The sequence below is a fragment of the Lissotriton helveticus genome, chromosome 1_1 (assembly GCF_964261635.1).
Source record: "Lissotriton helveticus chromosome 1_1, aLisHel1.1, whole genome shotgun sequence".
NCBI lineage: Eukaryota > Metazoa > Chordata > Amphibia > Caudata > Salamandridae > Lissotriton > Lissotriton helveticus.
Genome location: NC_136057.1, coordinates 400,144,657 through 400,160,787, shown reverse-complemented (window position 1 = coordinate 400,160,787; position 16,131 = coordinate 400,144,657). Strand labels below are relative to the sequence as shown.

Sequence of the window (16,131 nt, the reverse complement as noted above, 5' to 3'; positions counted from 1 at the left end):
ACTTGAAGCCAGACTGGACAACCTGGATAGGAAATCTGTCCGGTAATGGGGGCAAAACACCCGAGAGAACATACACACAGGACTTAGCCCAATTAATCACCAGACCTGAGTTAGCACCAAACGAAGTAAGAACGTCAAATAAGACATTTAAAGATTTACGCGGGGAAGTAAGATACAGAAGAATGTCATCCGCGTAAAGCGAGACGCGGTCTTCAAAATCCGGGGACCAACGGATCCCTTTGAGTGAAGGTTCCCATCGAAGCCACGCAGCTAATGGTTCCAGGGCAAGCGCGAAAAGCAACGGAGACAAGGGGCATCCCTGACGGGTCCCTCTACCCAGGCAGAAGGGGACAGAAACCCGACCGTTCACCACCACCTGTGCCAAGGGTTCGGCGTATAACAATTTCACCCAACCAATAAACTCAGGTCCGAAACCAAATTTCTCAAGAGCTGCCCAAAGATAGGGCCACTCTACCGTATCAAAGGCCATCGAGGCGTCTAGCGAAGCCAAAATGGCCGGCTCCGTCAGAAGCCCCGCCCTCGCAACAGCACCGTGGAGACGACGTAGGTTAAGAGCCGTGTTGCGATGCGGGATAAATCCGGATTGATCCGGATGAACCAAGCCACCAATGACCGTCAAGAGGCGGGTAGCCAGAAGCTTAGCCAGAACCTTGGGTTCAACATTCAACAGGGAAATGGGCCTATAAGACGAACAAAGGTCCCGAGGTTTACCTTCTTTGGGAATAACAACAATCGTAGCCAGACGCTGATCATATGGGAGAATACCCCGCTCCCGGGATTCCAAAAACATGGTGCGAAGATAGGGCGCCACCTTATCAGGGCGTAGCTTGTACAGTTCAATTGGCAATCCATTCGGGCCCAAAGCTTTGCCCGAACGGAGTGAGCGAATGGCCGTCGCTATCTCGTCCGTAGTGAAAGGGGACTCCAAAGAGACTCGGTCTAAATCGGAAACACTGGGCAGAGCTATATCACGCAACAAAAGGCGAGAGTCGTCAACATCCCGTTCAGACACAGGGGAATAAACCACACGAAAATAGTCCGCAAAACATTCAACTATTCCAACCGGGTCGGTCACCATTCGAAGTCTGAATCACAGGCACCACACGACTCGCCCTCTCCTTCTTATCCAACCATGCCAGCAATTTACCCGCTTTGTCCCCCACATCATACAAACGACCCTGTTGCTCCCGAAACATCAGTTTAGCCGCATCTGTAACCAAAGACCTATAAGCAAATTGTTTCAGACCCAGGGCGTGGAGTTTACCAGGTGTAACATCCGACTCCAGGTCAGCCTCTATCTCAGCGATCCCCCTCTCAAGGTCCACCACCTCTCGATTCCTCGCCCTTTTAGATTCAGCAATAAGGGAAAGAGCCTGCCCGCGAATCACTGTCTTAAAGGCCTCCCACAGGGATATCGCAGAGGATACGGACCCCACGTTGTCTAGAAAATAGTCGTCCAAAGACTTAATCAAGAGATCACGGGTCTCGGGGGAGGTGAGGTACCATGGGTTAATAGGAGCCACCCGGCCCGCCGCCCCCACCCCCACCTCAAAACAAAGCCAGAGCGGTGAATGATCAGAGATGCCCCGGGGGAGGTGTCTAATCTCGCGAACCGCCGGCGACTGCGCCGCAGGCATCAGGAAATAATCCAGTCTAGACAAACTCCCATGGGCCCCAGAATGGAAAGTGTATTGAAGCTGAGTAGGATGCATAAGCCTCCAGCAATCCACCAAGCCAAACGTATCCAGAAACCCACCCAGCCACTGTTGGGCCGAAGGAGTGTCCCTAGGGGGGTGACGATCGCGTAGACCGGAGAACACAGAATTAAAGTCCCCAGCTATGAAAAGAATACTATCAGGGAGGTTCAACAACACCCGGCCCAAATCGGAAAAGGTAGAGGTCTGTAGACCGGGGGGCACATAAACGGCAAACAAGGAAAGGGTCCGACCCTCATAGCGTCCCACGAGGACGGCGTAACGCCCCCGATCATCAAGGATCACATCATCAATAGCCAGGGGGAGGGAAGCCCGAACAAGGATACCCACCCCCCTGGAACCCGTGGTAAACCCCGAATGTGCGGCGAGGCGATAGCCCCACCTATTCATTGCACGACATGTATTGCCCACCAAATGAGTCTCCTGTAGAAAAACAATATCCGGAGACAAACGTCGTAGACATCGCAACACCACACCCCGCTTAATGCGATCCCCCAGACCATTGACATTCCACGAAATAAACCTCAACCCGCTACCCCCATCCCACACAGCGACGCCGAAACCCCCCCCCAATGAGCATGACATCAAAAACATCATTAGCAGGATAGAATCGCCTTGATAAAACAAAACACAAACATCAAACTTCCCATCCACCCACCCCCCAACAATCAAGAAAACACCCCCCACCCTGCACCCCTGCAAGAAGCTAAAAAGCCACCCCAACATGCAGTGTGCCTGTCGCCCAAGAACCCCTATTCTACAAAAAGACCCCGGAGGAGGAAAGGCCCTGGCCCACCCGCCACCCCGATCAAGACAAATAACAAAGAGAACACACAGACAGTAGAGGTACTTAGGCATAAAATCCCAGCAGAAGTTACTCTACACGAAGACCCGGGCATAGACAAGTAGTTCAGCTCTCTACACCACCCTCAGCACCACCCGGGTGGTCGGCGGGCTCAGTCGCAGGAGGCCGGTCCGGCAGAGAGTCCAGCCAGTCATTCACAGAATCAGGCCGATCAAAGAAAAAGGTTCGGTCATTGTACTCAACTCGCAGCCTGGTCGGAAAAAGCATAGCATAGCGCAATCCCATGTCCCGGAGGCGCTTCTTGACTCCACGGAAGCCCATACGCTGTTTCTACACCTGTTGAGAAAAGTCCGGGTAAAAGTTCACCGTGGCATTCTCAAAGGCCACCGGGCCCTTCACGCGCGATGCCTGCAGGATAGCGTCCCGATCCCTATAGTGGAAGAGTTTCGCAACAATAGGCCTCGGCGGGGCGCCCGGCTTACCCTGGCCTCCCGGAACACGATGGGCACGTTCCACTGCGAAGAATTTACTCAACCCAGACGGAGAGAGGTAGTTCTGGATCAGGTCCTCGACCAGGAGATCAACAGAGTGCGGGTCTGGATTCTCCGGAACGCCAACCACACGCACATTACAGCGACGTGCCCTGTTCTCAAAGTCCTCCAAGCGCCGGGTCATGAAATCGTTCACCCTACGGAGATTGCCAATCTCCGTCTGTATCTCCGAGACGTCTGCCGTGAGGCTGGATGATTTGAGATCCAATGACTTTACCTTCTCATTGGTTTTAGATAGGTCGGCCCGAATCAAGTTCACATCAATGGCCACGGTGTCGATTTTGTGGGCCAAAGCTTCATACTGTTGGCCTATTGTTTCCTTCATGCCAGAAATGGCGCCCATGATGTCCTGCAAGGACGGCTCCATTGACGCGTCCACAGTGTGGTCAACCACACTCGGGCCAGGCAGGGCGGCTCCAGGGGACCCCCTCGAATGGGTGTAACGGTCCATAACATTAGACTGGACCGGGCCCCCACGCAGGGGCGTCTTGGTCTTTCGTGTCTCTCGGTCCCCTCTGCCCGCCATGTCGGAAACCGCGTCACCAGGAGACCCACTCGACCCGATGGAAATGGCCACAGGAAAGTAGGGCGTCGGGACCAAAAAGCAGCGGCGAGGGTACCACTAGGAGTGAACCAGCCTGGAAGGAGAATAAGCTGGCCAAAGGCCCGACAGCCGTCTCGTGCGCCGGACCCAGCAAAGGCCAGACTCCCCTGCCAGATGTCTCAGTCTGAGGCAGAATCGAAACCGAAACTTAAGAGGGGGACCCACAAGTCCAATCCCCCTGCCGCTGTTGTTCAACTCCAAGACGGCCACAGTGCCGCACCCAGTCCCGGGCGCACCTCAAGGGCGGACCCCGAAAGTTCGAGTCGTCGTATCTTCGGCGCCCCGGGTCCAAATCAAATTCCAAAAATCCCAGGAAGATCAGCCCAGCATTCTCTACACAAATCCTCGTGAAGAATCAGGATATGTTCAGGATATCATGCCGGGAGTGGCGGGGGTCCGGAGAGCGCTGTGCTCACGCGGCCATCACAGGTGCCCGCCAAGCTCCTCAGTGCCAATATTCTTATACGCGGATGACGCCGCTATCATGTCCCGTACCAGGGTTGGCCTGCAGAAGGCTGTTTTGAAATTTGCCAATTACATGACAGATAGAGGACTAAAAGTCAACATCTCAAAAACATATACTATGTCATGTGGCCCAGGGCCTAAGAGGACACCCTGTTCTATCTTTCTCGATGGCAGGAGAATCGAATCTACGGATAGATTCTCTTACCTAGGCATTAACTTTGACAGGAAAGGCAGCTGGCAGCCTGCAGTGACTGCCAGACAGCTAGCCTTTTCTAGGACCATAGGTGCCCTGAACAACTTTGAGGCTAAAATAGGGGGCAGACCAGTGAGAGAGCTGATCCATATTTACAATGCATAATGTGTTTCCACAGCTGTATATGGCTCAGGTCTCTGGGGGACGGAAAACGCACAATCGATCCAACATTGCGAGAACCAATTTATTCGTCACCTACTGGCCGTACCAAAATCAACACCTACCTATGTTGCACATATTGAACTGGGTCTCCCCTATATCTCTGATATTATAAAAACTGTGCCCATATTGTTATGGCATAAAGTTTGGGTAACCCCTGAGACTTTAGTAAATAGAGACTTAATCAACGATTGTCTTAAACTGGATGGGGTAAATAACATTAAATGGTTAACCTATGTGAAGAACATGATTGAGATCGGGCACTTGGAATTTTATACCAGCCTACTGAGCATGAAATTGGTTTCCAGAAAATCAATAAAAAAGATGGTCTTGGACCACCTAAGTAACAAGAGGTGGGACCTGGTAAAAACCAGGTCCACAGTTATTAGATATCAATAAATCACCACCTGCCTGTGAAGGGCTCCAATGGTACCTTATGATTAATTCAAGCTGTTATGCCCGAATGTTACTTTCCCGTTTCAGGTTTGGCACCTTTTTTAGTCTGATTACTTTCCCACACCTTAATAACTGGTCAAAGGAAAATTTAACATGTCCATGTGACGATATATCTCTTCAGTCAAACATCCATTGTGTGTTCTTTTGTAAATTTTACCAGACACCACGGAGGGACTTCCTGAAACCTATCTTAAAACAGTGGGGCATATGCACTTGTAAATTAGCATTTATTAGATTGCAACAGCTAGAAAGTGATTTTATAATTCATGCAGTATCTCGCTTCTTAAAACTTGTCATAAGATTTCGGACCTCAATGAAATAACCTTGATGATCAATTCTTTTTTAGATTGTTCTTAACTGAAACATTTTGTTTTTAACTTACTTGAGCAGTTAATTAGACCAGTACAACAATTACTGTTTTTATCTCCGTGAATTTTAAAATTTGTATAATCACTTCAATGTTAATGGCACTTGTAATGTAAATGTATGCTTTTATGATTTTCTTTTAAAAATCGAATAAAGCTTTTCGAATTGAAATTGAAAACTGGTCGAAACATGTGGGTGCTTGTCATAATGCAATGGACCTATAACAACCAAAATAAACACTCAGTCAGTTCACATTCTCATGAGCCCCTGATATGCTCTTTTTTGAATGGCAGTACATTTAGCATTAATAGCGATAAGCTGAAATGAACACACATCTAATTATCATTTTCGCTGGTCTAATTTAGTGCACTGTGAATTGCAAATTAAGTAAAGACCTTTTCTAAGTAAGACATCACTTCACAACTTGCACCCTATTTTGCCTTTACAGGTATGTGTATTTTGCCGAAGCAATTAAGTATTATGAAAGTAAAGTAAACCCACACCGAGCCATAAAAATGCTCTGGCATTTACCGTCCCAGGGAAAGTTCTAAAGCTTTTGGAATGTTGCAAGCTTGGTCGACCTAACCTGGAATAAGTAAACCTTACTAAAATGCAAAAGAGAGAGAGGGAAGGCTGAGTATCCTGGTAAAATCCTGTTTTAGGTGAGAGTATTCCAAGTGAAAATATCAGTCCAACGGTGGCCCCCGACTTTGCTTGTGGCTGTACGTCACCCTAAAGTTCTGTGATTTTTGGTTATACTAGTTTTCACTGCCCACCTAACATGCATACTGCACAAAACATATGCTATAATGCAGTGGCTACTAATGTTGTTGTCAGAGGCATAGAAGTTTATTTTTTAGAATAAGGAGATCATTTAAAAGTGAGTAGTAATGGGACATGTGACAAAAATAGACATATGTTCAACCACCTGTTTGCCGCATCCCCACCTCTCTTAGGGCCAGATGTAAGACCCTTTTTTTCAGCCGAAAACGGGAGATCCTCCCGTTTGCAACTGCAAAAAAGGGTAATGGCATGTGCAAATGCTATTTTGCGAATCACTGATCCTCAAAAGAGCATTTGCGACTACCGCTATTAGGAAGGGGCGTCCCTTCCCAATAGCGGGTCAACATGCCATGAACAATTGTTTTGCAACCGTATTTGCTGCCGCAAAACACTCGCAGTTTACCACCTACTTCAAGTAGGTGTAAACCACTCGCAAACGGGAAGGGGTCAACAGGGGACCCCTTCTTCTTTGTGAGTATGTGAGAAAATATTTTTAAGAGCAGGCAGTTGTCCTAGGGACCAATGCTTGCCCTTAAAACAATGAAACTAAAAAGTTTCAATTTTCTTTTTAAATGCAAAGACTGCTTTATTTAAAAGCATTCTCAGACATGGTGGTCTGCTGACCCCAGCAGGCCACCATCCCTAGGAGTTCTAGCCATTCCCAATGGGGTCGCAAATTGCGACAGCCTCATTAATATTCATGAGGCATGCAATTTGCGACCCCATTGGGAATCGCAAACATCCCAATTTGCCAGTCGCAAATGAGATGCAATTTGCGAGTCGCAAATTGGTGTGTCGTACATCTGGCCCCAGGAGATTAGAGGAAGAGATTTTGCCTAGTGATTTGCCAACTACAGCCCCTGCTCCCTCTGCAAGGCAGGGAAAATCATTTTGACTGGCAACTGTCAGTGCACATGGTGCTTGGGGAGATGCCCTATTTTTAGCACAACCTCTACTACTATGTATAGGGACATTTTTCATGTTCATGTCACCCATGGGAATCAAGGGGGTGCCAGACAGGTAAAATATCAAAATGGCTGACATGCCTGATAGGATGACCCTGTGTGTTGGGATCACTTTGTTTTTTAAATTCTCTTAAACTCCCCTTCCCCCACTTTGGTGATTTTTTTTGGGGAAAAAAGTGCGGACAGGCCCGCCATGCCTTGGCAAAGCAGTCTGCGCTCTTTTTTCCCCCCATGGTCGCCCACCACAATATCTGCCAACTTCGAAAAAAATTATTTTACAGTATGAGAGGGGGCGGGGCTTTGAAGGGATAGGTCTGGAGAGGTGGATGAGGCTTAGAGCTTGGCACTGTACGAGGTGACCCTCCTAGTCCCACACAAAAACAAATAACAAAGGATTCTGAGACTGTTGCCAATGTCCTGGAGGAGCCAGCGCTTAATTTGAGCCGTGCTCGGCACCTGCACTCAATTGTCAACACCAGCACTTATGACAGCTGCCACTTGGTGGCACTTTTTGCGTGACATTCAGATAAGCAGAACAACAGTTTTGTTATTTCATTATACATTAAAAACAACTAATACCGCTGCCACAGCCATTCTTATAGCTATGGGGGCCTCGAACAGTCTGAATTGTCACACTGGTTGCAGTGTTATGATTAGTAGTTGTGTAGGTTCCGGATTGGCAGCGCTGGCAGGGGCAATGGGTGGTGCAAGCTGTGGTGGCTGTCCTGATAAGGGACTTGGCACTTTTCATTTTTACAAATTAAGCACTGCTGGGGACGTTGTAAAACCCATGGTGGATGTTGGTGCCTAGATTCTCCAACCATGATCTAGAAACCCAGGGCCTCATTAATGTGTTTTTGCCTTGGGGCAATGCAGCAGGGCTTCCCGCTGTGCTGCCATATGGCAAAAGAAAAGGGCAGGACGGCACCATATCTATGAGATACGGCGCATTCTTGTCCTTTACCCCTGAGCCGGCCCACAATAGGCTGCTGTGCTCCAACGCAGGCACCTTTGCGCCATGGTGCCAGGGTGCCTGTGTTGAGGGATGATTGTTTTTGGGCAGGAAGAGAAACCTTCCTGCACAAAAACAATCCCAAGATGCTTTTTCCTTTTTGCATAATGCAGCACACATTGAAAAAGGAAGATCTAGGAGAATGAACTCCCTTACGCCTCCCTGGGGGAGGCGTTATGTTTTTGGCGCTGCCTCAAATGTCCGATTTCTCGTAAATGTGGGGTAGTATCAAAATGCCATGGATGTTGCTGGGAACGCCCCCAGCAACACCCATTGCATGCCCCTTTAACCCAGAAAACTGCGTTAAAGGGGAGAATATTTCCGAGGCAGCATTAAGCTAAAAAAAGTGGCTTAGTGCCACGGATCGTCACAAAGGGTGACGTTCCGACGGCACAAGGGGCCTCATAAATGAGGCCCTTAGTCTCTGATGGTATGTCCTGACCATTCAGTGCTACTGTGTAATATCATCTTTTTACCTGGAGACCGTGTGAAGAGAGCTGTGTGACACAAGGTGGCACCGTGTGAACTGGCACTTCGGAAAGCAGCTCACAATAAGTAGCAAGACGTCACTTCAATGTAAAGACCCACTGGGCAGTCCTAACTGTAGTGGTCCTGCTGGAGAAGGGCGGTAGTAGGCACCCTCTCCACCACAGCTATGTTTCCCACCATACTTTAGATGTGAACCTATGTCTTTTTGAAAATGTTCTTACATGCTTCAATTTCCCATTACAGGTTTCTTCTCGTGCTGATTTGCCTAATCTTCAGTGTACTGTCTACAATAGAACATTATTCTGAATTTGCAACAGGGACTCTTTTCTGGATGGTGAGTTTACCTATCTAACTATATTTATATTCTTTATTGCTGAATTTGTATTGTGTAGAAAAAAACAATGAGCACAGAGGGTTGTGGTTTCAAAGTTTGCATTTTAATCTGGAGGAGTGCTAATGACAGATTGAATGGCATTTTTTATAAAGAGATTTTTGATTTTTAAGAAATGCATTTCATATTGGGAGAACGTTAAATTACAGAAGGCAATGATCTAGTAATCTCATTTTAACTTTAGCTAACAGAGTGTTTTACATTTTTTTATTTTCTGTTGTTTTTGTTAATCATTTTAATTTATATCTGCAGGCTGTCCCACTAGGCCTGTGTTTCTAATTCCGTATGCCTAGAGGTAATTCACCTAAAAATGACAATCTTGGATTCGATGTGGGGGCCAAGAAGGTCCTAAACATGTGACACAGCTGTACAGAGCTAGTAAGTAATCTAGGGGCATATTAGCAAGAACCTCGTTAAAATTATCGCCGTTTTAGCAGCAGGAACGGTGATAATGGGCTTGCTAATATGCGTTATAGAATTCCAATAGAAGCCCAAGTTAGATGTTCTGCACATCTAACCTGGGCTTCTATTGGAATTCTATAACGCATATTAGTAAGCCCATTATCGCTGTTTTAGCGGCAGTTTTCTGCCGCTAAAACGGCGACAATTTTAACGAGGTTCTTGCTAATATGCCCCTAGGCACCTGAAGATTGAGCAGAATAGATTTGTAGAGATCAAGCATGAGAAGGTAAAGATGAGGAAACTTCTGTCAGATGAAAAATTCTTGTTGCATATATATCACATTAAATTAAAGAAAGAATCAAATACATAGGTCTGAGTAGGTGTAGTGTCCTGCCTGGCATATAGAGACACGGATACAGGGTGTAGGTGGGAGCTTCTTTATTGTACTTCCTTCGTCGTCCTGGTACATAGGCTAACTGCCGTCCCTGGTCCCTGGCTCCTCCCTATCCGGTCGCCCTCGTCCTCCCTCGGGCAGGTGCTAGTGCCCCATGTGTGTGCACCCATCATTACATCTCCCCCCTCTGTAAACAAATAGAAAAACACAGCAATCTATCTACACCCTTTGCTTTCACGTCGCTGAAGATCGCCGCTTAAAGTTCTTCAATGAGGCGAGACGGTTATCTAATGGTCCGTCTTCGGCGCGACTGAGGATCAGGCATGTCTCGCTCGTGCTTTTCGGTAGTCTCCATCAATACCTGACTGCGGCTGAGCGGTGTCTCTGGTTCCCTTTTCTCAACTAGCGGTTCAGTCAATATTTCTTTGACATTAGGGCTGCACTTCTTAAAGTGCGTCACATTCCTGGTGACTCATCTTCCGTCGGTTTCCGCGGTGATCATAGTTCCTCTCTGTTGCACCACTTTCAACGGAGTGTCATGATATTTGCAGTCAGTCTTTCGGTGTTGCTCTTGCCACGCCAACACCCAGTCTCCTTCCCGAATTTCAGCGTGAGAGCCATGTCGACGTTCATCTGCATAGCCCTTCATTTTTTCTTTCTTCAGCTTGTCCCTTTGCAGCGGTGCAGGGGGATCTGGACGGCTCATTAGCTGACATTGTGGGCAATCCTTCTGTGTTGTTTCCACCATTAGATCCAGTGTTGGAAACCAGACTCTCTTGCGGAGTGCTCTTTTCGTGGCTACTATGCCCCGGTGTCCTTCATGTGCTAGATTTATGACCCCTTGTCTTAGCTGTCATGGAATCACAATTCGAGTGTCTCTTAGGATGAGACCATTTATCGCTATTGGCAGTTCGTCATGGACGTGTTTGAACGCTGACATCTCTTGGTCATTTTGTCCCTTGGTTTCTGAATCTCGCCAGCTAACGGTCTGTATCCGGCGTTTCACTTCTTGTAGGGTGACGTCTGACTGTGTTGCCTCACAGATTGCTTCCAGCGGAACAGCAGGAGGTCTGGCCTGATCTACCACGAAGTGGATGTATTCGTCCGCAATCGATAGTTTGGATTTGCTGGTCCTGGTGGGGTGTCTGGACATGTAGTCGGCAGGGTTTGCAGCTTTCCCTGGCTTTTGTATAATGGTGTACGTTTATTCTTGTAGCCTGAGGCCCCATCTCTCTATTCGTGGTGGCATTTTGGCTCGAGGGTTTCCGAAAAGTGTGATCAGAGCTTGATGATCAGTGACCAAGGTGAAATGCTTTCCGAAGATGAAGATGTGGAAATGTTCACAGGCCCATACGACAGCTAAACTTTCCTTTTCTGGCTAGGAGTATGCCCTCTCCGTGTCTGTTAGACTCCTACTGGCAAACGCTACGATGTGCTGTTGATCTTCATCTCTGTCATACTGTGCTAAAATGGCCCCTAACCCTACGGGGCTGGCATCCACTGTTATTTCTGTCTTCTTTTTTGGATTGAAGTAAGCCATGTTTTCAGCAGACTCCACAGCTTCCTTGATCTCTCTGAACGCCCCTTCACATTGAGTGGACCACTGAAACGGCTGCCCCTGTTTGGTGAGCATTCTCAGGGGGTGACTTATTGTGGCGTAGTCTTGTATGTACCTGGAGCAGTAGCTGGCCATGCCCAGGAACGAGCGCACGTCACCAACGTCACCTGGGCTCGGTGTGTCATTTAGCGCTGCTACCTTTTCGGGGTCCGGTTTCATGCCATTTCCAGAGAAGACGTGGCCGAAGAATTTCAGCGTTGGCTAATGAAATTCACACTTGTCCTGATTGAGCGTGAGGTTGGCTTCCGTCAGTGCATGGCGCTGTGTCATGTTCTTGAGTGGTTGCTCCATATACCAGGATGTCATCACTATAGTTCAGTACATGGGGAACATGATGAATTGTTCTCCTGATTGCTTCTTGAAAGATTGCCGCGGCTGAGGACACCCCAAAACTGAGTCTTTTGTACCTGAACAGCCCTAGATGTGTTGAGAATGTCGTGATATATCGGGACCGCTCATGCAACTCCAGTTGGTGGTATCCTTTGTTAAGGTCCAATTTTGAAAAAAAATTGGCTCCATTGAGTGACGTGATCATGTCACTGATGTGGGGGTCTGGGTGCCTCTCCCTCTCTATTGCGGTGTTGGGTGCTCTCATGTCCACGCATAGACGGACTCGGTCTGTCTCTCCTTTCTTTGGAACCACTACGACCCGGGAGACCCATGGTGTTGGTCCATCAGTTCTCTCTATGATGTCAGCCTTGAGTAAGTCTTGGAGCTCTTTCTCCACGGCTTCCTGCAGATGAAACGGGATTTTTCGGTGATGTTGTGCCACTGGTGTGATTTGCTCGTTGATGTGCAGTCTGATTTGGCAGTTTCTCATCTTCCCGAGACCTTGGAAGAGCTTAGGGAACTTCTGAGTAATGTCTGGTTTGTCATCTACTTTGTACTTTATGTCCACCAACTTTAGTCATTCTGCGGTGGGCAGGCTTAGTAAGAAGTCTGCCTCAGGCCCATCGATGACGTGAATGTAGGCTTGTATCGTGCGATCTTGATATGATAGATCGGTCGCGAACTTCCCAAGACAGTGGAGTGGTTTCTTTGACATCCACGTATATACTCGCACGTGGGCGTTGACCAATTTGGGAGGTGTCCTCATTCTTTGATATTCCGCCACAGGTAGGTAGTTTAGTGACGCCCCACTGTCCAGCACAAACTTGGTGTGATGAGAATCAATTCGGATGTCCAGCCGTGGATACTCTTTTAGACGATCAGGATCCGCTCCAAAACATATATATTCGTCACGGTCTTGTGAGATGGGTGATAGGGATCTTGACTCTCTTGATGACGATCGTCGAGATCGATATGTTCGGCAGGAGTGACAGCTGGATTGTGACGACCCTGTGGATGAGTCTCGTCTATCCTGTACTGTTCTGACATGGTGACGACTGCTTGAGGGACGATATTGCCAGGCATGTTCTCATTGATCATTCTTGTGCGACGTCCCACATATGCTTTCGAAATGGTTGTCTCTACCACACTTCCGACATCGTTGGCCTAGTGCTGGGCATGCGTCTGCATGTGGGAAATCGTAGCCGCATCTGTAGCACTTCAGTTGTCTTTCTGATCTTTTCTTGGTGAGACTTGCGCTTCTGCGTCGATGACTTGAAGGGTGGTATTGCTTCTTGGATTTGGAGGAGCGCGCTTGAGGTGGGGACCGTCCGTGCGCTTGTCGAGACTGCATCCTGAACGCCTGTTCATGTTTCTCGCTTCTCCCGGCTTCCATCTTCTTCGCATGCTCGTCGGCTTGATCATCGACTCTTGTAATTTCCTCAATCTCCTCTAGCGGGTAACTTTTCTTGAGCAGTTTGCGTCTCAAGGGCTCTAAAAGACAGCCTTCTATAATTCTCAATCGGAGGGCATCCTCGGTGGAGAAATTATCAAAGTCGCAATATTTTGCTAAGCGTCTCAGACGTGTGACGAATACACCCATTTGCTCACCTTTCTCTTGTGAGGCCAGGTTGAATGTATATCGCTCATAATCAACATTCTTTTTGTGCAGGAACTTGCGGTTGAGTGCTTCACAGACTTTATCATATGAACCAGCGGACTCAGCAGGCAACTCTTTTATGATCTGTCCAACTTCTTTGCCTACAAGATTCTTGAGAGCAATCAATTGCTGTCCAGCATCAGTTACCTGAGACCCTTTCATGTAGTCCGTGAAATCTTCTAGTCATTCTTGCCACCGCAAGCCCATACCCCCGCCAGATTCAAGAGTGAGGGGCTCCAGAGGGCGCAGGAACGAGACTCCCAACACACCCATGGGGACGGGGTCAGCCATCGCGCGATCCCGTTATATCGAAACGTGCTGACAAAATCCTTTCTGTCAATTCTTTGATTGGATTTGCTACTGCTTGCACTCGCCAGTGTTTGATTACTTTGTTTCTTGCATTCACTAGTGTTTGATTATTAATTTATATTGCGCTCACCAGTGCTTGTTTATTTTGCTTCTTGCACTCGCCAGTGCTTGTTTACTTGGTCATTGCACTCGCCAGTGCTTGTTTACTTACGCTTCTTGCACTCGCCAGTGCTTGTTTACTTGGTCATTGCAATCACCAGTGCTTGTTTACTTTGCTTCTTGCACTCGCCAGTGCTTGTTTACTTGTTCATTGCACTCGCCAGTGCTTGTTTATTATGCTTCTTGCACTCGCAAGTGCTTGTTTATTCTTGAACACCGTGCATTTATCAGTGCTTGATGGCTTTCAGGCTCTCTGCCTGACTCCAAGATGGCCACCGAAGATCCCTGACAGGGGATTGGACAAGCCGCCTGACTTCAAAATGGCCGTCGCAAGAATCTCGTGTACAACGAGATTTGGCCTTCTCCCAGAGACACAAATGCATTTATTGCCGCTCTCTCTCACTCACCGATCATCGGTGTCAGCCAGCACTCTCTTCGCAGGAGCACCAGGTGAGGCAGCTTTTCTTCGTGATTTCACCGCCGGGGTGGGCTCCCGGCGAGCAGGCAGGCAGCAGGCTACACGCACACACGGTGCAGCGGGGTGAGGTCCGGGCAGGTGAACACACCGCCGGATGGCTGGGGTGGGCTCCCAGCGCGCGTGGACGCTCGCGCCGTCACTCGGCCGCCACACGGTCACCGGCCCCACAATGCTAGATGCCTCCCCACTTCCAGGGACGTGCACCGAGTTAGCCGTCCTCCTCACGCACAGGTTCTTTGTACCTTCGTCGCCAGATGTAGTGTCCTGCCTGGCATATAGAGACACGGACACAGGGTGTAGGTGGGAGCTTCTTTATTGTACTTCCTTCGTCGTCCTGGTACATCGGCTAACTGCCGTCCCTGGCTCCTCCTTATCCGCCCGCCCTCGTCCTCCCTCGGGCAGGTCCTAGTGCCCCATGTGTGTGCACCCATCATTACAGTAGGTAATTGAATAGCATGTATTTTAAGCAAATACCAATGACCATATTTAATTTCATATAAACGTAGGCGATCCAAATGCGCATAACTGTGAACGTGTTCGTTTGTGCAGTCAAATAAAACACGTAAACACATTTAAAAATGGCAAATAACAAATAAATATGCTCGACAGCCTGATTGTTGTATAACATTGTTCAGTCTCTCTTTTATAGGTCCTGATTCATCTGTTCATTCACGTAACTTTCCACCAGAAGGGAAATAACAAATGTGTGATCTATTTCATTAGCTCACTTCTCACTTCTTTACACAACAAGGGTCATATTATCAAGAACGGCGATAAAATTATCACCGCTTTAGCAGCAGGAAACTGCCGCTAAAGCGGCGATAATGGGCTTGATAATATGCCCTTGTGACTTCCCATAGCAGCCCAGGTTAACACCAGAACCTGGGCTGCTATGGGAATTCACAAGAGCATTTTATCAAGCCCATTATCGCCACTTTAGCGGCAGTTTCCTGTCGCTAAAGCGGCGATAATTATATAGCCATTTTTTATAATATGCCCCCATGTTTTTTTGCAATACTTCAGTCTGGAAGGAAGCACCATATAATATAACAACATGAGATAATTTGCACTTCTGCTAGAGCACACTGCAGAATTTGTTCTAGAAATGTTATACCTGTTAGTAATGGAAAGATACAACAGACCATCGTATAGGTAATTTTCAAGGAATTCACAATATTTTTCTATTTTACAGATAGATGTTTGTTGTGCATGTTTAAGGCCTACTGTGTTAGTAACTACAAAATACTATCATACATTTCTAATTTGCTATTCAACTTTTTTTTTATTGGAAAGCAAGAATGCAACTACACATAAATCTACAACAAACTCCATCATGAAAAAGCATTTAATTCCTTTAACTATACTGTATCCACAAGTTTGTCTAAGATTTCCAAACAAGTTTACCGAGAACAGTCATATAGAGATTGTGAATTGTGGTGCCTGTTTTTTTTCTCTACCTTCCTCTTATCCCTTGCTATCAATCGCAAATGCAAAGTTAGCAGAATGTTAACTGTAAAACTGAATATAACACTGATATGTATGCTCCATGTTTATTATCATCATACGAGTACCAATAAAAAAAGATTTCCAAACAAGTAACATGAGGGCATATTATCAAGCACTGCGATAAAATTATCGCCGCTTTAGCGGCAGGAAATTGTCGCTAAAACGGCGATAATGGACTTGATAATATGTCCTTGTGAATTCCCATAGCAGCCCAGGTTCTGGTGTTAACCTGGGCTGCTATGG

General features: G+C 47.4%; 1 protein-coding gene across 1 annotated transcript in view; it reads left to right on the top strand.

The window, feature by feature from the left end:
• LOC144762279 (potassium voltage-gated channel subfamily KQT member 1-like) overlaps nt 1-16,131 on the top strand; it is an 862,620-nt gene that overhangs the window by 448,874 nt on the left and 397,615 nt on the right. Inside the window, exon 2 of the mRNA XM_078647419.1 lies at nt 8,888-8,978. Coding sequence (XP_078503545.1) covers nt 8,888-8,978 — 91 coding nt within the window. The remainder of the gene's footprint in view (nt 1-8,887; nt 8,979-16,131) is intronic.